At 45.4% G+C, this 19886-nt stretch overlaps 1 protein-coding gene across 2 annotated transcripts in view; it reads left to right on the top strand.

Moving 5' to 3' along the window:
• IL17RC (interleukin 17 receptor C) overlaps positions 1 to 19886 on the top strand; it is a 208340-nt gene that overhangs the window by 169154 nt on the left and 19300 nt on the right. For both annotated transcript variants that reach the window (XM_086939372.1, XM_086939371.1), the window contains 5 exons: positions 3296 to 3346; positions 4259 to 4304; positions 9418 to 9542; positions 13162 to 13227; positions 19427 to 19484. In XM_086939372.1, coding sequence (XP_086795498.1) covers positions 3296 to 3346; positions 4259 to 4304; positions 9418 to 9542; positions 13162 to 13227; positions 19427 to 19484 — 346 coding nt within the window. The remainder of the gene's footprint in view (positions 1 to 3295; positions 3347 to 4258; positions 4305 to 9417; positions 9543 to 13161; positions 13228 to 19426; positions 19485 to 19886) is intronic.

Genomic DNA, 19886 nt, shown 5'->3' with positions numbered 1-19886 from the left:
CAATGCTTCATAATTTTCCTGCTGGTGCACTCTCTCTCCCCAAAGCACAAAGTTCTTCTTATTTTCGGTTTATTAAACAATAGAAGGGTTAATTTGCTTTAAGTTCTCTGTACCTCAGTCTAGAGCTTAAAAATGAATTCTCTATCGGTCCATTCCCCCTAAAAAGAGGATGGTGCAGATGCGATGGAGGTTTACAAACATCCTTATTCCATGTTACATGCTTGGTGTGTTTACTGATGCAAGCAGCTGCAGTGCTGGTGGTCAAGGACATACCTGTCAGCCTATGGAGGCTTCTTTCTAAAATTAGTGGTGCAAATCCGTAACCCGCTTCCACCCCCAGATTTGTGTGCTGGAGTAACCCTCACAGGTTCCGGGATCATTGCCACTGAGGAGGAGTGCAGTGACATGGGGGCATATTTACAAGGACTTTAGCTCCGCTTTTTTGGCTTAAAAAGCCAAAAAAGCGAAGATAAAACTATTGCCCTATTTACAAGAGGGTGCTATCATGCATAATCGCATGTTAGCACCCTTTTTTCCCAATGCCTACCTTTGCATCTCTAATGAGATGCAAAGTGGGTGTCACTGGGTGTACCCCGGATGGACAACCTTGCAAATATTGCTGATGTTCACATCGCGATATTTACAAGGCTGCCCCTGTATTTCAGCAGACGTTAGAATTTGGCGAAAATGTCAGTTTTTTCCAAAATCTAACATCTGCTAAAATCCTGATTTACCTATTTTTGACATAGGGGGTGGATTATGCTGATACGACCACATGGTCGTATCAGCAAGGTTATCGCCATTTTGCAGGGAACATCGCTGGAAAACCAGTGATGTTCCCTGCAAAACGGCGATAAACTCGCTATCTCTGGAATTTTTATCGCTCTGGAGAAACGCGTTGTTTATAACACGCTACCAGGGCAATAAATTCCAGAGATAAGGAATTTATTACTAAGCACGGCCAGCTATAATTATCGCGGGCCGTTGATAATATGTCCTAAGGTGCGGCCTCTCTGCCTCTTAATACCATCACCAAGGCTGATGCAAGTAGAAGGCTCCAGTGAGGAGCATGGGTCGGGTGGGCGGTGCTGGTCAATGTGTGAATTGTCCCCACACGGAGGCCTGGGGGACTCTGGTTACCATCAAACTGGAGGACACGCCTGATCAGGCTTGGAAGAGGCAGGCAGTTTACCTTACACTCATATTTGCTTGTCTTGTTGGAACCAAGCTGCATCTGGCTGATGAGCCCATAACTAGGGCGAAACCGGTCCTGGGTTGATTGTGTTCCGGTTCAGAGAGGACCTGAATTGTCAGTTCAGTCTGGACTGTTCCTATTGGAGCAGGGTCAAGACTGATTTGCATACAGCTGCGTCTGAACTGAGGTGGCATGGTCTGAAAAAATAACGATGGACTGGGATGTGGCCTCAGGTTACTCCAGACGTGAGTTCCTTGGTCACTTTGTCACTGGATTCAAGCTAGCCTGGCTGATGATGGCTGATTAGCCAGAAACTGGTCCAGGGAAGACATGGCTTGGCAGTTCGGGCTGGACTGTTCCCATGAGGCACAGGGTCAGACTTCTTTAGCTCACTCCGCCACCTCAGTTCAGACATGTGAACAGAAAAGTTCTTCATGGAGTGAGGGATGGTGATAGATTAAATTCAGATCAGTTGACTGGGGGTGTGTGTTTGATTTGCTCAAACGCTCCGTCCATCATCCCCTTTGGCATTGCTGAGATTATTTCAAGCATTCCGTCCTCACTGTTTTTTATACATATTATCTAGTTGTGGCAGGTGATTCTCCCTAAATTCTGTGGTAGTCGCCCCAACAAAAGAGAGCATGATACAGAGCCTAGAATGAGGATGAATTAGCTACATGAGAGCCATGGGTCCAGGCATTTAGGAGCTAGGGGGTCCAGTGTACCAGCCAAATGCAGCGTCTGGGGCGGGTGCCTAGTAACAGCCCCTGGGGTGCGTGCCTTGGAATGGGGGTGGTGGGGGGGCGTGAAACGGCTGAAAATAAATTAAAAAAATAAAATGACCTTTGCCACCACACGCCTTTACTCCGTCCTTCATCCGCTGGTAGAACCTGAAGCACCCAGGCTCTCGTACTCGCCCAGCCAATCATGACATTTCATGAACAGCTTCGTCATTGGTCTGAGCGGGCTGTTTGGCCTCTCACGCAGTACCTTCGAGCCTGGGCTTGTTCTTCATGGGACTGTGCAACACAGCCCAGTGGAGAACATGCTATGTGCGCATGACGGTTTGGCCAGCCAAAACCACTCCTCTCTCGGCTCTGGCATCACAACGCCCCGCCCGCCCTGACCAGGCTCCGAGTCCCGCATAGAAAAATCAAATGATTATAACAACCTGTTAATATCATTTTCTTTTTCTTTTTTGCACTGCTGGAAAAGCAGCGGTGATGCTTCTCCGCCCTAGCGAAGGAGCCGCCACTGAACAGCCCTTTGCAAATCACTTTGCACAGAAAGGTGAACATCAGTCTCTCTGCTTTAGCAGGATTGCCAGACACACAGGAGGTCTCTGGAGGTCTTCTGCCAGCCCATGAGGTGGACTCCCTCTCGCTCAGCTTCAAGAGAGTTCACAAGACCCACCTGGCCAGCTGTGCACTGCCAGGTATCCCACTGGTCAGAGGAGACCCCCACTCCCAGGGAAAATGCATCATGAGGCTATCGGTATGATTGGGCCTTAATTCCTAGGGGACAGATCAGTCCTGTACCCGCTCCTTTGGCATTCCAAGGCCTGGTGTAAATTCCCGGATCCCTCAATTTTCACTCAGACATCTTGCATGTCCAAATAAAATGAGTTACCAGGGTGATTGGGCCCAATTCCCTTGGTAATTCCTCATTTCTTAGTTGACCGCCGTGGTCCAACTCATAACAGGATAGTTTTACTTCACCCCAGAGTTATCAGTTTTGGTAGCTCTGTAGTAAGGGGTGGGGGATACCGACCCCTTTCACAGCAGCTCAGAATGAGGTCACAAGAGTAACTGGGAGAAAAGAGGCCCCCCTAAAAACTGAAAACCCTTCTTCTAATAGGCAAGGTAATGAAGAGGACTTATCTGCCATTGTGTCGGGAAGGGGAACAGTCTTTCGAGGCAATGTTGAGGGACCGAAAACAGGAGCCCTTTGTGCACTCTCACTGACAGTCACTGTAGTCTGAGGAGAGTTACTGGCACCACCTACTGGTGGGGTAAGATGATAAGAAGAAAGGGGTCCCTCCTGTGCAACTCAACCCTCCAGCTAAAAAATGACTTCATTATTGCATTTTGTTTTTTGCAGGTGAATCAGGAGTTTCTGGGTGTGACGCCCCACCCTTCCCTCTGTGTTCAGGTAAGCAAAGAAAGAGTTCCCTGCTCTGATGATGGAAGGTCTCCTAAATCAGGACTTTTTGCAGTCCTCTCAGTTCTGTCCAGCAAGTTCTGCCATGCACCTGGTAGTTAGACTCTACGGCTGAGTTGCTGAACATGGCGACCACTGGTGTCCGTGTCTCCATCGGAGAGAACTGGCACAAGGGCCACTCCTGCGAGGTGGGTGCAAGGAGCCATGCTTCTGCAGACTGGATGCACCGCACTCGCTGCGTCTTTTCACACCAATTCTCAGCCATAAATGGCACCCCCAACCGCCCCCTCCCCAACCTTCTTTCTTAAACAGGCTGACGACTCATCCTCGGTGACCCCCGCCTTGAGAAATGTATAAATACCTCTGTTTGCCAATCCATGCAATCGTTCCGTAGCCCCCCTGCATTTTTACCGAAGGGGAACCACCTTTTCCAATCAGCCTTGATCCCATCTCAACCCCCTAATCTACACCTTCTCTGTCCAGGAGCACATGGAAGAGAGGTGCATTGTGGCCTCATGGGGTGAGGTGCTGCTTAAGTTGTGCTCCCCACTTCTGAGAATGAATGTGTCACTTAGAGGCAATCATTCAAGCACCCTGATTAAATGAAAATTTGTGGGTACAGAATTGTTAACCACTTGCAAGCGCCTTGTCTAGCTTTCAATTCCATTATTTTTCAGCTCAAAGATCCAATTACAGAAGAAACTGCCAGGCTACGGTCACTCTGCAAATGAATGCAATCAAATCCAGAAACAGTTTGGCCTTGTTGATGCTATTGGCGAGGCAAAGCCCTCGGGATTTGCTGAGCCCCAATGCCAAGGCCTACAACCGAATGTAAATTTGTTTTGTTTGTGCACCTGTGTGTCTCTCTTGGTCTGATACATGTCTCTGTAATGTCTATTGCAGGTCCGAGGAGATAACCAGACCAAACACACCAAATGTCCATACGAAGGTACATTTTGACCAGTTGTCCATTTTATCAATGGATGGACGCATTTTGTGGTGTGGAGATCTTGTGCACGCCCTCATCGCTAAAGGGTAAAGTAGATTAGGGGCATACACCGTCTTGATCATAGAAACCGTGGTGTGTTCCAAAATCCACCAGTTTAATTTTGTGTTTGCCTCAAACTAGCAGGTAAAGATAACATGTAGACACAATCTCTGATCAGTTTGATGATGCGTGGAGAGCGGTGGAGTCTTTGGGGATTACTTGGTGATGCGTATGACATGCAGAATCATGGGCATGGCTATAAACAGAATTTGGAGGGTGGGAATAAAAGAGTAGACATGCCCTTTGTCAAGGACCTCATAGCTTTGACTTTGACATGGAACCAGTCCTCCGTTTTACCGCTGTGAATGCCAACATAATGCGAACAAATATTGTGGACGGCTAGGGGAGAATGGTGATTGAAGAGCGAGAGAAACACAGTCGTATCTGAAACTCTCCAATTGATGGAAAAGGGAGATGCTCCTTTCTGTGTCCCGCGTTCATGTTTTACGGGCTTGCAGGAGATTTAGAGCCTGCCCTCAAGGTGAATGTTGTTCACAGGATGAGTGAGTGCTGATGTGGAGAAACCTACTTCATGGTGAATGACATTTGTATGCAAGTGTGTACTCTTAGGAACCTGTGCTTTAGAACTCAGCAAGTAAACATGAATGTTTCACACTAGATGGGAGTAACAACAGCACAGTATTTACCCAATTAGAGAGTTGCTTACCAATACATTCGCCAATGTTGCTGTTATGATCGCTGTGGTGTACCAGGAGACATTCCCAACAAGTAGAAGCCAATGATATGCGAACCAACATCAAAGCCAATGATATGCGAACCAACATCAAAGCCAATGATATGCGAACCAACATCAAAGCCAATGATATGAGAATCAACCAGTGGTGGCTCCTCCGCTATGGCGGAGGAGCATCGCCTCACTGCTTTTAGGCAGTGCAAATATTTATCATTTTATGTTTGTGTGGTGCTTTGCAGGTGGGCGGGCTGCTCTGCTCACGAAGCAGGGTAGGGTGGAGAGTGGTTTGCCCACTCCTAAGTCACCTGACTGTATGGCCCGCGCAATTTCCCTGTTCTCCACGCAGACTGCATGTGTGGAGAACATGCCCAAGCCCCATTCCTTGGCTGAGCGTCGAACCACAGCACTCAGGCAAATCACAATTCTGCATTGCAGCATTGTGATTGGTCAGGGGAGCCTGGCTGTGCTTCCTGTTCCTAGAGTCTGATGGAGGAGAGCAGGAGCAGAGATGCGGGACCTGGCAGCAAGGTAAGGGTTAATTTAAAAAGTTTTCTAACATTGGACCTCCCCGCGTCCGCCATGCCACCCTCGAGCCCTGCTGGCTGCGACTGGAAACAACAACAAAGTCAATGATATGAGAACCGACAACAAAGCCAAAAATATGAGAACCAACAACAAAACCAATGATAAGAAAATAAACAATAAAGCCAACAATTTGAGAACCAACATCAAAGCCACTGATATGAGAACCAAAAACAAAGTTAATGATATGAGAACCAATAACAAAGTCAATGATATGAGAACCACCCAGAAAGCCAACAATATGAAAACCAGCAACAAAGTCAACGATATGAGAACCAACATCAAAGCCAATGGTATGAGAACCAGCAACAAAGTCAATGATATGAGAAGCAGCAACAACGCCAATGATCTAAGAACCAACAACACAACCAATGATATGAGAAGCAGCAACAAAGCCAACGATATGAGAACCAACATCAAAGCCAATGGTATGAGAACCAGCAACAAAGTCAATGATATGAGAAGCAGCAACAAAGCCAATGATCTAAGAACCAACAACACAACCAATGATATGAGAAGCAGCAACAAAGTCAATGATATGAGAACCAACAACAAAGCCAATGGTATGAGAACCAGCAACAAAGTCAATGATATGAGAAGCATCAACAAAGCCAATGATCTAAGAACCAACAACACAACCAATGATATGAGAAGCAGCAACAAAGTCAATGATATGAGAACCAACAACAAAGCCAATGGTATGAGAACCAGCAACAAAGTCAATGATATGAGAAGCAGCAACAAAGCCAATGATCTAAGAACCAACAACACAACCAATGATATGAGAAGCAGCAACAAAGTCAATGATATGAGTACCAACAACACCCTGCCTTAGCAGGGGAAAAAAAACTGGGGGACAAAGCAAAGGAAAACAAAACAAAATTGAGTGATGGGAATGGTGGGTGACAAACTCTGAAATGCTAGTGAAGCACCTTAGCAGCACTCACTGTTGCCAGATAATGAGTGAAAGAATTCTGTGCCTTCTTGTGCACATGGACCAGCGCTGATCTGAAGGTAGATGCCAAAAGCCCAGGAATCCCTCGCCACTAGACTGCTAACCTATTGCCTTAATTGTCCTCTTCCTATTCTCCATCCTCACTATGTGGTAAAGCTTTTCCCTTTCAATTACTGACAGCCTTTTCCACATTCAGTTAAGATGGAAAAGTTTGTAAAAGTCAGTTTGGAGAACATGAGTATCCACCATAATCTGTGTACCATGGTGGAGCGTAGAATGCGTGCATTATTGATACGCTTACTCACTTCAAGGGAAGGGGACAAAGGAAGCGACTCCATATGATTGAACGTTGTGCTCAGAATTCCACATGGTACATTTTATATTTATCTCCCTGAAGATGAGCAGAAATGCTGCTCGTGTGGGGTGTGGCTGAGAACAGACAGGAGAACCACCAGCATCCCTCACGGGTCATGTGATGGTTCCCCAAACTATCTGTATTTCAACTACGAATGCGCTTGAGCCTTTCGTTCAAGTTACCGTTCACCTCGCACATTAATAATAGACCATTGGTCAGATGTTATAAACTGCAGAGGGTGGTGCAATTAAAAGGTGCATGTTTTAAAAAATGGTGGAGACCATTAAAGAGTGCTTGAGGATCTCAGTGTGGTGTGGGCAACAGAGCGTAGGCGGGATGTTGCAGAAGAGCAGCCTTAATGGACCAACAATGAGGTGTGCCGAAGTACACCAAGGACGTATGTACTACCAGATTGGTGAGGACCTGCCATGAAGTAAGCGAACAGAACTAGGTTGTCGATCGGTGACAAAGATGACTTATGATTGAGGCTCATTAAAGAAATCCAGAAAAGCAGGTGACTTCTGCAAGGAAAGCAAAATAAATGTGGATTCTCAAAGCAGGTGAGGGAAAAGGCTCTTAGTAGCAAAACAGATATATTCACATCCGCGATCCTTGTCTAGAAGTGTGGAGGTCAAGATGTCGGAAGTACATTGGCCAACTGAAATGAGTCTACAATGAGCAACTTCAGAAGAATTCATGGAAATCGTTTGAGATTTTGCATCTCTTCTTTTTTCGATTGGCTCGCTCTGGTTGGCCAATCCATATGTTTATCCACAAAAGCCAATCAAAGGCGAGTGGGATGCATGGTTGAGTGTTTGTGGGATGGGGTCAACACAATAACATGATCTTTAGAACAGCACTAAATTGTTGTGACTTTTTGTATAGTTTGTGCCATCTGTTGCCAGGGCAAGCATCCAGCTCTTCTTGAATAGAGACCTGTACAATGAGAAAAACGATTTAATGGGAAGGAGACAATGTTTTCAGAGTAAAAGTACATCTTGTTGAGGCACAATGGAACTACTGATTTGCTTGAGACAGCCTTGTTGTTGGCAATAAAGGGGGGTTTATATGAAGCATTAATTTGTAAAATGTTGGAAGCTGAACAGATTCCGCTTTGTTCTATATCTTGAGTAATTGCCAGTGAGTTAAGCTCCAAATCCGCACACAGCACACCAATTATCCTATGAAGAAAGACAAATAAGTTCAGGGTGTCCTGCTTGACTGTCTATGTATCTAACTTCCTCTTCAAGGGAATACCTGAACTTTTAGAAACTTTCCAGTTTTCAAATCGTTTGCCATTTTCTTTTCAGTTTGACAGGACATGCCCCAGTTCCACACCCTTCCCTAAATACAAATTGCCTGAGATTACTCAACATTCCTGTGAATTCCTAAGCGTAAAATGACACAATACTAGCCCAATTCACAGGAGTTTTTATGGGTATTGTGTCTTACTCCGATCTTAGGCGATATACCCATGCATGGCTTATCAGACATTTGCTGTGAGTAGCTGTGTTTTACTCCTTTTTAGGTGTGAATGACACTGGTACTTCAATGCAAGGTTTGTCAGACATTTGCTGTGAGTAGATATGTCTTACGTTAGGTATAAGTGTACTTAGTCCTGTATCTCCAGGAGTAAGACCTGCTTACACACCAGGAAAGCTTTACAAATTACAACATGTTTTTTTTCTTGAGCAAGCATGCATTCCTTCTGGAAAGTCACAGGTAAGACGCATCTTCGCCTCAAGCGGTGCTTAATTTTTTTTTTAAAAAAACATAAGTGCCAGGGCTCTTGTATGGAGGCCACTGCAGCTTGCACAACACATTGCCCTTGCGATGCTGCCAATGAAGGTAACAACAACACGACTAACCATAACACTCCTACAAGTGTGACAATTCGGGCTATTTCAGGCCCTCAAAGCTATAAGAATGGCTTGGGCGGCAGGTAATACTATTTTTTAATGTATATTAAATTAATAGTTAACTGCTGGTATGATTAGCTCTAAATCAGTCATATAGTGCCACCTTGTTGCAGACGGTCGCAAGCACCTGTTTTGACAATTAAGAGCTGAGCCAGCAACGGAAAGCACCTGCTCAAATTAAGCACTGCCCTCAAAAAAACACTGCTACTCACAGAAAATGCTTGTAAACCTGGTGTTCATTGTTGAAGACTTTGCTTACTGCATTAAAATCATAGGGATCAGGGTAGAAAAATGTGACTTCTCTGTGAATAGTGTATGTTGATAGATTTTTCTTGTCTAATTTTAAAAATAGTTGATATTTCTGTTCATTTTACCTTGGCCGAGCAGGTCATCCGAATCTAGAGGGTGGGGGAGCTGCACTTTGTTCCTGGTTCTTTTCATTGTGGTCTCACCCCCACACCGTAGAGATGGTCCATCATGAGGCTCACTGGATCTCTTGTTTCTTGCAGATGTCACGGTCCCTCCAGTTTGGAGTAACACCCTTCTGATGGTCTTGGAGCACTCCCCGTCCAACCTTTCATTATGTGCTTTGGAAGAAGGTGACTGTGTGCCCCTGTCCAAGTCTGCGAGTCTGGTAAGATTGATTCCCAAAGCTCCACTGCGCTTCAGTTACAGACAACAACATCTTGGTGATTTAGTAGTATAGCAGACAACTGCTGCGAGTGAGGCCTCATGGCGCTGGACCTTGTTAGGAGTAGACGTGGGAAGAATCTTGGTTGGTCTCTCGTGTATGCGGAGTGATGGGTGGTGTGTGGAGAAGAGAAGTGCTCCAGTCGTAACAAAGGGCATTGAGGAAGCTTGTGATGAAGAGGGTGAGTTGGAAGAAGAACCATAGCAGGGGTGCAACTGAGAGTCATGTGGGAAGAGGATAGCCCTTGAATTTGTGTAATCAAAACAAAAGTGGGCACTAAGTATGTGTGTGGATCTGCGAATGATTGCCGAACAAGTGCTCTTATGTTGGCGTAGGGACATTGAAGACATAAATTTGGCCAATGGTACAGTAAGGCAGCTGCCTCCCAGGCCACCACAAAAGAGAGCCAGAGTGTAATAAATGTCCTCAAAGTTGCTATTCTTGTTAGTGCTTGTAGAGTGCTCAAACGGGAAAAGATAATTATTTCTGTGGCTCCAAACATCGCTGCACCAAGGCAGTCTCTCACTGCCTGTTGTGAGACGCAGTCTTTTCTAAAAGTATTTATTTTCCACCCGCCATGTCCATATACTTTGCATTTTTGTACTTACCCGAGTGTTCAAGCCATTCCAGGACTGAACTGGGATGTAAAAGCAGCATTAGAAATTAATTTAATATCATAATGTGCAGTGTTATAATTTCTTCCACAACGTTTGGTGCAGACGGCAAAATTAACAATATTGCGAAGTTGCAAAATTTGGCAACTTCTTAAAACCTCGCCTGAAAGCAACATTTCTAAAAAATTTAATTTCTTGGAAAGCATTTCTGGACAGAAATTGGATTTCGCTCCCTTTCTCAAACAAAGCGAATTTTTCCTTGAGTTTTCCTCCACCATTTTGTTTAATGTTGAGACCTTCCAAAAACAACAAAGACCATCTACTCAAACTTTCCGCTCAGCTGCTTTGAACCCGAGCAGGCAATGCACGGATGGGGACAGTGTACTGATGTGGGTTGCCCTTCCCAATGACAACCACGGCCTTAGACCTACAATGCGTGCCTTCCTTCTGCTCCCATGTTCTAGTGTGAAGCTGATAGTTCTGGGGTATGGAGCCCCCCCAGGGGTATAGCATGGCCAGTAAGATTGTGGTGGTGTGAGCTTCCGATTTCCCTACAATCACGCTGGGGCATCTTGTTAAAATACATTATATGAAAAGCAGGACATGAGGGGGGCATAAGGGACAGCGGAAAGGGAGAAGAGTGTGGATCTTTAGGGGAACCTAAAACACAATATTTTGCAAACTGATCAACATTTTTGAAGGCTTTCAAAACATAGACGAGAGTGAGTGTTTTTGTCCATGTGGGCATGTAAAATTCCCAGGTGAAATCCTACAGACACCCCACGCTACCCGACTGAAAGCCCCTGCACCCAACTATTTACTTTCATACCTGAGTCTGTTCAGCCGACCATCACATTTTACTTCCACTCTTCATCTTGTACAAATCCTGGAATGGAACCGGCCAACTTCAGCCATGTACTCTCTCCTTCAGTCTGCGACATTTCACCAGATCACATGTGCACATCCACCTTAAAAGAAGTGCGCTTCGGCGCCAGAGCTGCTTTGCAAAGGCTTTACTTTGCCAAAGTTTTTCTTCACTTTCTTCATTTTTTTTTATTTTGAGTCATCTGTGTGCACTTATTTTGTTCTATTAAAAATATATGCAATGGTTACTTTACTTTCAGCTTTACATTTTCATTGGAGGTATATGGTTTCCACATTTAAGAGGTGACATGTTCTCTTTATTTTTTTAGGCTTACTATAAAGATTTTTTTAAATAACTGTCATACGATTTTGCCATGGCCGAACCTATTGACTTCACCAATGCTTGCTTTCTGTAAGGCTTTTGCACTATTCCTTCCAGCCTCCGTTTCGTCTTGCGGTAGTCAGGGAAAACAGACTACAATGGCCCATTGAAGAAAAAGTCTAATTTCTGTTATTTTTTTTATCTTAATGAAATATTGTTTCTATACCATATATTTTTGGAAATCTAAGACGTTTTTTTAGCATTTCTTTTTACCCTATAAGGACTAGGATTCCATTCTTGGTCGGTGGGTCATCGGTAGAGTAGTGGCATATCTTCCACTGGGGAAGCAGGTGCAGTTGCACCGGGGCCCAGAGGCCTGAGGGGCCATTGAACTCTGATTATCGCTGTATTTTATAATTTAAGCAGCAGCCAAGGTGTTCATGTCCTTCCTTACAAGGGCCAAGGACACACTTGCTACGCTTCTGCGGTTGAGTTCTTATCCAGTTGCTTATTTCATCATAATATTTTCTTTGAGAAAAGTTTCTCCTCAATGTTTTTCTTCAATACTGTTTGTTGCTGGGAGAACATTCTCCCCCCTTCAGTTCTGCTCCAGTGCGGAGACTGGTGTTTCCCGGGTGAGGAACATGTGCGCCGTAGGTCGTGGTAGTACGTACAACACCAACCCATTACCAGCTACAAGTCACTGGGCGAAGGGTGGTGGCGCAATAGTGTTGATGGAGTTGTGTATAATGTGTGCACCGAGTGCAACAGCCATGTACCAAGGGGGATTGTAACTACAATCTACAAGAGCGCAACTCAAAATGAGGACCCGGGAAGAGATCAGATAGGGAGCGTTGGACCAGTGGCGAAATGAAACTTGAAGGGCCCTCCTATAAAGTCCATGGAGGGGCCCCCTTCCGGACTCACTTAGGAGCTCTCAGCCCAGGGTTCAGTGCTGAGGGGACCCCCGTGCTGCTGGGGCTGCGGGGGCCTTGGTTACACCACTGTGGTGGTCCCCGTTTAAAGATATATCTTGGGGTTCAATCGGAACCATCCGTGATAGTAGGAACTTACCAGAAGGTCGTGCAGAAGTAGACAGCTGAGGTCATGAGGAGAAGAGGGGGATACTGAAAATTTACAATGAGGTGAAACTAAGGACAGCAGTACTCCTGAGGAAGAACAATGAGAGGGCACATACAAAGGTGCAAAGCCACTAGAGACAAATAGATTAGTTGCCATGTTGTGGAAGTATGGAGTATGGTAAGAAGCAGCGATTGAGGTAAGACCATCTGCGAGTATTCTATGTTCAGATTTGAAAGCAGCGGGCGGATAACTTCAGATAAAGGGTCAGGGTTGCAGATCTCTCCGGGATGTGTGTCGTGTGGTGCAGAGTTTGGAGATGTGAGTGATGCAATATGTGTTTTTCAAGATGCGCCATATGTTTGTTTAGGTTTTTCCAAAAGACTACAGATGCATTTTGTGGCCAATGAAGGTGTGAGTCGTGAAGTGAGTTGAAACCCCTGAGGTCAAGGGAATACTCACAGCGAGTGAGGTCTTCAAGCTGGACTATGCTAAATTAGTATTTTTTTATGTTTCCCTTTTTGGAATACTCTCTCAACTCAACCATGATCTATGCCTGCAAACCACTCTTAAGAAGAAAGCCTTTTAGACTCTTCTAAGAAGCATTTATTTGATGTGGTTCACCAACCTGTAATTAGAATTTTGCATGTTTTAATATACATTTGTTTTCTTTCTTTTCCAGAACATTCCTGATTTTTTGGAGACGCAGCTGCTGCAGGATGCGACTGTTCTCAACAAGTGTGTAAAGGTGGGTGTTGTATCATGAGGGTACTCACAGTAATGTATGCACTAACGTGAGCTAACACGCTAAGCGTGCACTTGAGCTCTAGTGTAAGACCCTGCTTGAAGCTCTGGAATGCATCGTAGTGCATCATCGCGGGTGAGATAGCTCAGTGGGGTTAACTGCTTGTCCAGCCAATCTGTGTGCAAGCAATTGATCACAGGTTCAAGCCCGGGCAGGCTGATTTAGGATTATATTCTTCTAAAGTGCATTAGAGTGCGCTGATTTAATTGAGAGAGTAGCACCAGCTGTTACTTGTAGCGTCTTGAGGCTACAGCAGAAAGTATAATGAATGGACGACTTGTATAGTGCGCCTCTGATAACTGAGATATTTATTGGCTGTCAGAGCAGTGTGCAAGGAGAGGATTTAGAAGAGGAGTTTGGAATTGTGACCCAACCAGATAGGATGCAGTCTCCTCAGAGCACCTAAAGTCATAATCTGGTACTTCCAGACCCTGAATCTGGAATGCGGGAACACACATACCCCGTTGACCACTGTGGTTGGATCCATCTTCTCAGAGCACCTAAACTCATAATCTGGTACTTCCAGACCCTGAATCTGGAAAGCGGGCACACATGCCCCGTTGACCACTGTGGTTGGATGCAATCTTCTCAGAGCACCTAAACTCTTAATCTGGTACTTCCAGACCCTGAATCTGGAAAGCGGGCACACATGCCCTTTGACCACTGTGGTTGGATCCATCTTCTCAGAGCACCTAAACTCATAATCTGGTACTTCTACAACAGGAACCTGGAAAGCAGGGACACACGAGCCCCGTGGAAATCGGGGACATAAGTGCCTCGTTGACCACTGTGGTTGGATGCAATCTACTCAGATCACCTAAACTCTTAATCTGGGACACAAGTGCACAAGTGCAAAAGAGCAAAAGAGGAAAAGAGGAAAAGCACTCAAATCGGGAAGATGGAGGAAGAGAAAGGTAGAAAAACGTTGAATGTATGATGGAATTCTGCATGCGTTTTTCACGCATTCCTTATGAACTCCATCATTTTAACGGATGTGTCTTGAGCACGCATTTGTTCTGCATGCAAATCATTTTAACAACTTGCTTTACGGGGCGCTGGACTTTGGAATAGTTTAATTTACTATTCGAACTTCAGACTGCGCAATAGTATGGAAGGTGTTGGACCTTAATTCCAACACCACTCCATGATTGCACCCCCCTAATACAAGTCGTTGTAATAACTTGCGTGCAGAACGGTTGTATGCTAAAGACGCATTCGTTCTCCTTGTCGCACTGTGAAGGCACAGCGTGATTGGGGCTTCGTCCTGAAGGACTTTTACCAAAAACATCACAAAGAGAGAAAGTTGAAACATGCACGAGTGAGATATAGGCGCAGGGACTGTCTGGAAGTGAATTAAAGAGACATTAGGTGGATTCTAGAAAATGCAGCCTTAGAACTCGGCGCATGCACATATAATTGACCCACCGTGGGCTTCGGACCATTGCTTCTGGCACCGTCAGTCTTTCTTTTACAAATCAAGCTCTATCTATCTATCTATCTAGCTATCTCTCTATCTATCTATCTATCTATCTATCTATCTATCTATCTATCTATCTATCTATCTATCTATCTATCTATCTATCTATCTATCTATCTATCTATCTATCTATCTATCTATCTATCTATCTATCTATCTATCTATCTATCTATCTATCTCTTTATCTATCTATCTCTTTATCTATCTATCTATCTATCTATCTATCTATCTATCTATCTATCTATCTATCTGTCTGTCTATCTATCTATCTATCACCCTCACTCTATCTATCTATCTATCTATCTATCTATCTATCTATCTATCTATCTATCTATCTATCTATCTATCTATCTATCTATCTATCTATCTATCTATCCATCTATCGCCCTCACTCTATCTATCTATCTATCTATCTATCTATCTATCTATCTATCTATCTATCTATCTATCTATCTATCTATCTATCTATCTATCTATCTATCTATCTATCTATCTATCTATCTATCTATCTATCTATCTATCTATGCATAATGTTGAAATAATTTAATAAATGTAGCATTAGTTTCTATGGGGTGTTATTTTACTTCTCTGCTTGTATTGTTTTCTATGGGAGCATTTTGTTGTGACTGTGAGTGTTCATGTGGTGAGTGATGTACTCCAAGACTGGGTTGTAGTATATTTGAACCTCTTTTGACACTTTTATGGCTGTAGTAGCTTTAGAAGTTTAGGCAGTGAAAAGGAATGTTCTACTTTTTTGTGGGGGTGTGTTCGTATCACCATGTCCCTCATTGTATCACGCCCTAAATTTTCCTTAACCCATCACAGTTAGTAGTAAGTATTCCCCATTTGCCTGTTGCTTCCATGGTCCCTCCCACATGCACAACAAAAGCATATCCCTACATGTGGGGATGTCTCCACCACCTTGATCTCCTCACAGAAATATTGGTGAGGCGGACGTCTCCGCACAGGAAATATCAGTGAGGCAGAGGTCTCCTCACAGAAATATTGGTGAGACGACGGTCTCCTCACAGGAAATATGAGTGAGGCGCAGGTTTCTTCACAGGTAATATCAGTGAGGCAAATGTTTCTTCACAGGAAATATCAGTGAGGCGGAGGTTTCTTCACAGGAAATATCATTGAGGCGGAGGTTTCTTCACAGGAAATATCAGTGAGTCGGAGGATTCTTCACAGGAAATATCAGTGAGGCGGAGGTCTACTCACAGGAAATATCAGTGAGGCAGTGGTCTCCTCACAAGAAATATCAGTGAGGCGGAGGTCTACTCACAGGAAATATCAGTGAGGCAGAGGTCTCCTCACTAGAAATATCAGTGAGATGGAGGTTCCTCATAGGAAATATCAGAGAGGTGGAGGTCTCCTCACAGGAAATATCAGTGAGGTGGAGGTATCCTCACAGGAAATATCGGTCATGTGGAGGTCTCCTCACAGGAATTATCAGTGAGGCAGAGAGTTCTCTTCACAGGAAATATCAGTAAGTGAGGATTTCTCCTCACAGGAAATATCGGTGAGGCGGAGGTCTCCTCTCAAGAAATATAAGTGAGGTGGCGGTCTCTTCACAGGAAACATCAGTGAGGCAGAAGTCTCCTCACAGAAAATAACGATATGGCAGATGTCTCCTCACAGGAAATGTTGGTGAGGCAGAGGTCTCCTCACAAGAAATATCAGTGAGATGGAGGACTCCTCACAGGAAATATCAGTGAGGTGGAGGTCTCCTCACAGGAAATATTGGTGAGGCGGAGGTCTCCTCACAGGAAATATCAGTGAGGTGGAGGTCTCCTCACAGGAAATATCGGTGAGGCGCAGGTCTCCTCACAGGATATTTCGGCGAGGCGCAGGTCTCCTCAGAGGAAATATTGGTGAGGCGGACGTCTCCGCACAGGAAATATCAGTGAGGCAGAGGTCTCCTCACAGAAATATTGGTGAGACGACGGTCTCCTCACAGGAAATATGAGTGAGGCGCAGGTTTCTTCACAGGTAATATCAGTGAGGCAAATGTTTCTTCACAGGAAATATCAGTGAGGCGGAGGTTTCTTCACAGGAAATATCAGTGAGGCGGAGGTTTCTTCACAGGAAATATCAGTGAGTCGGAGGATTCTTCACAGGAAATATCAGTGAGGCGGAGGTCTACTCACAGGAAATATCAGTGAGGCAGTGGTCTCCTCACAAGAAATATCAGTGAGGCGGAGGTCTACTCACAGGAAATATCAGTGAGGCAGAGGTCTCCTCACTAGAAATATCAGTGAGATGGAGGTTCCTCATAGGAAATATCAGAGAGGTGGAGGTCTCCTCACAGGAAATATCAGTGAGGTGGAGGTATCCTCACAGGAAATATCGGTCATGTGGAGGTCTCCTCACAGGAATTATCAGTGAGGCAGAGAGTTCTCTTCACAGGAAATATCAGTATGGAGGATTTCTCCTCACAGGAAATATCGGTGAGGCGGAGGTCTCCTCTCAAGAAATATAAGTGAGGTGGCGGTCTCTTCACAGGAAACATCAGTGAGGCAGAAGTCTCCTCACAGAAAATAACGATATGGCAGATGTCTCCTCACAGGAAATGTTGGTGAGGCAGAGGTCTCCTCACAAGAAATATCAGTGAGATGGAGGACTCCTCACAGGAAATATCAGTGAGGTGGAGGTCTCCTCACAGGAAATATTGGTGAGGCGGAGGTCTCCTCACAGGAAATATCAGTGAGGTGGAGGTCTCCTCACAGGAAATATCGGTGAGGCGCAGGTCTCCTCACAGGATATTTCGGCGAGGCGCAGGTCTCCTCAGAGGAAATATTGGTGAAGTGGAGGTCTCCTCCCAGGAAATATTGGTGAGGCGGGCATCCTGTCACAGGAAATATTGGTGAGACAATGGTCTCCCCACAGGAGATATCGGTGAAGTGGAGGTCTCCTCACAGGAAATATATTGGTGAGGCAGAGGTCACCTCACAGGAAATATCGGTGAGGCGGAGGTCTCCTCACAGGAAATATCATTGAGGCAGAGGTCTCCTCACAGGAAATATCGGTGAGGCGGAGATATCCTCACAGGAAATATCAGTGAGGCAGAGGACACCTCACAAGAAATATCAGTGAGGCGGAGGTCTACTCACAGGAAATATCAGTGAGGCAGAGGTCTCCTCCCAAGAAATATCAGTGAGATGGAGGTCTCCTCATAGGAAATATCGGTGAGGTGGAGATCTCCTCACAGGAATTATCAGTGAGGCAGAGAGTTCTCTTCACATGAAATATCGGTATCGAGGATGTCTCCGCAAAGGAAATATCGGTGAGGCGGAGGTCTTCTCTCAAGCAATACCAGTGAGGCGGAGGTCCCCTCACAGGAAATATCAGTGAGGCAGAAGTCTCCTCACAGAGAATAATGATAAGGCGGATGTCTCCTCACAGGAAATATCAGTGAGGCAGAGGCCTCCTCATAATAAATATTGGTGAGGCAGAGGTCGCCTCACAGAAAATATTGGTATGGCGGATGTCTCCTCATAGGAAATATCAGTGAGATGGAGGACTCCTCACAGGAAATATCAGTGAGGTAGAGGTCTCCTCACAGGAAATATTGGTGAGGCGGAGGTCTTCTCACAGGAAATATCAGTGAGGTGGAGGTCTCCTCACAGGAAATATCGGTGAGGCGCAGGGCTCCTCACAGGAAATATTGGCGAGGCGCAGGTCTCCTCAGAGGAAATATCAGTGGGATGGAGGTCTCCTCACAGGAAATATCAGGGCGGTGGGGGGCTCCTCACAGGAAATATCAGGGCGGTGGAGGTCTCCTCACAGGAAATGTCGGTGAGGCAGAAGTCTCCTCACAGGAAATATCAGGGCAGCGGAAGTCTCCTCACAGGAAATATCAGGGCGGCGGAGGTCTCCTCACAGGAAATGTGAGGGCGGTGGAGGTCTGCTCACAGGAAATGTCGGTGAGGCAGAGGTCTCCTCACAGGAAATATCAGGGCGGCGGAAGTCTCCTCACAGGAAATATCAGGGTGGTGGAGGTCTCCTCACAGGAAATGTCGGTGAGGCAGAGGTCTTCTCACAGGAAATATCGGCGAGGCGCAGGTCTCCTTAGAGGAAAAATCAGTGGGATGGAGGTCACCTCACAGGAAATATCAGGGCGGTGGAGGTCTCCTCACAGGAAATGTTGGTGAGGCAGAGGTCTCCTCACATGAAATATCAGGGCGGCGGAATTCTCCTCACAGGAAATATCAGGGCGGCGGAGGTCTCCTCACAGGATGATCAATGAGGTGGAAGTCTCCAGCCATGGGTGTAAACAGGATTTTGTAGTATTTGAGAAGTACTACTGTAGTATTTGTTTACTGTAATATTTGTTTATACAACAGTCTCAGTTTGTGAATCCAACCAGATATTTGAAGCCCACTACTAGTTTGAAATAGTTGCGCACCTGAAGGATGAAAACATCCTCCAAATGTCAAATCAACTTTTCAAGGTGCCAGGAGACATTGCCGGCCCCTGTACTTGTTTTTCATAAAAGTATTTTTCAAAAGACCTGGGAACTTAAGAGATCACAGAGTTTGGGATTCACCAAGCTAATAGAGCCCTTATAGGATCAGTTGAAGAGACCATGGACAGACAGAGACAGACAGACATGAAGGGGATGACATTTATGGAACGTATTAAAACCTCTTCTTCTCTCTGCAGGTCTGGAGCCCCAACAACAACCTCACCGGCGCTGTCCTTCTCTGCTCCTTGGATGAATGTGAGTTCTTTATACCAGTAGCAGCTGGCAGGGAATGAGAGTGGAGAGGCAGGGGGAAGAGGTGGTAGGCAGGGAGGACATAATCATTTTAAAAAACCACACTGTGCCTGTACTTCTGCCAGCCAGCCATCTCTCCTTGTTTCTCCGGCGAGACCAGGAACCAGGAAGCACCCAAGCTCCCCATAGCCAATCACAACACTGCAATGCAGCATTGTGATTGGCCGGAATGCTGTGAATCGGCGCTCAGGTGGGGACTGGGATGCTGGGCATGTTCTCCACCTCCCTGTGCCTCCAGCTCCGTTCAGCCATTACTCAGCCCTGAACCTTTGAAAAATAAAATGATAATAACTATGTTATTTCCTCCGCCTTAGTGGAGGAGCCGCCCCTGCTTTATACAAGGAT

This window comes from Lissotriton vulgaris, chromosome 9, assembly GCF_964263255.1.
Source record: "Lissotriton vulgaris chromosome 9, aLisVul1.2, whole genome shotgun sequence".
Classification (NCBI taxonomy): domain Eukaryota; kingdom Metazoa; phylum Chordata; class Amphibia; order Caudata; family Salamandridae; genus Lissotriton; species Lissotriton vulgaris.
Note: the sequence above shows the minus strand (reverse complement) of the source record. Positions and strands in the feature narration are given on the sequence as shown.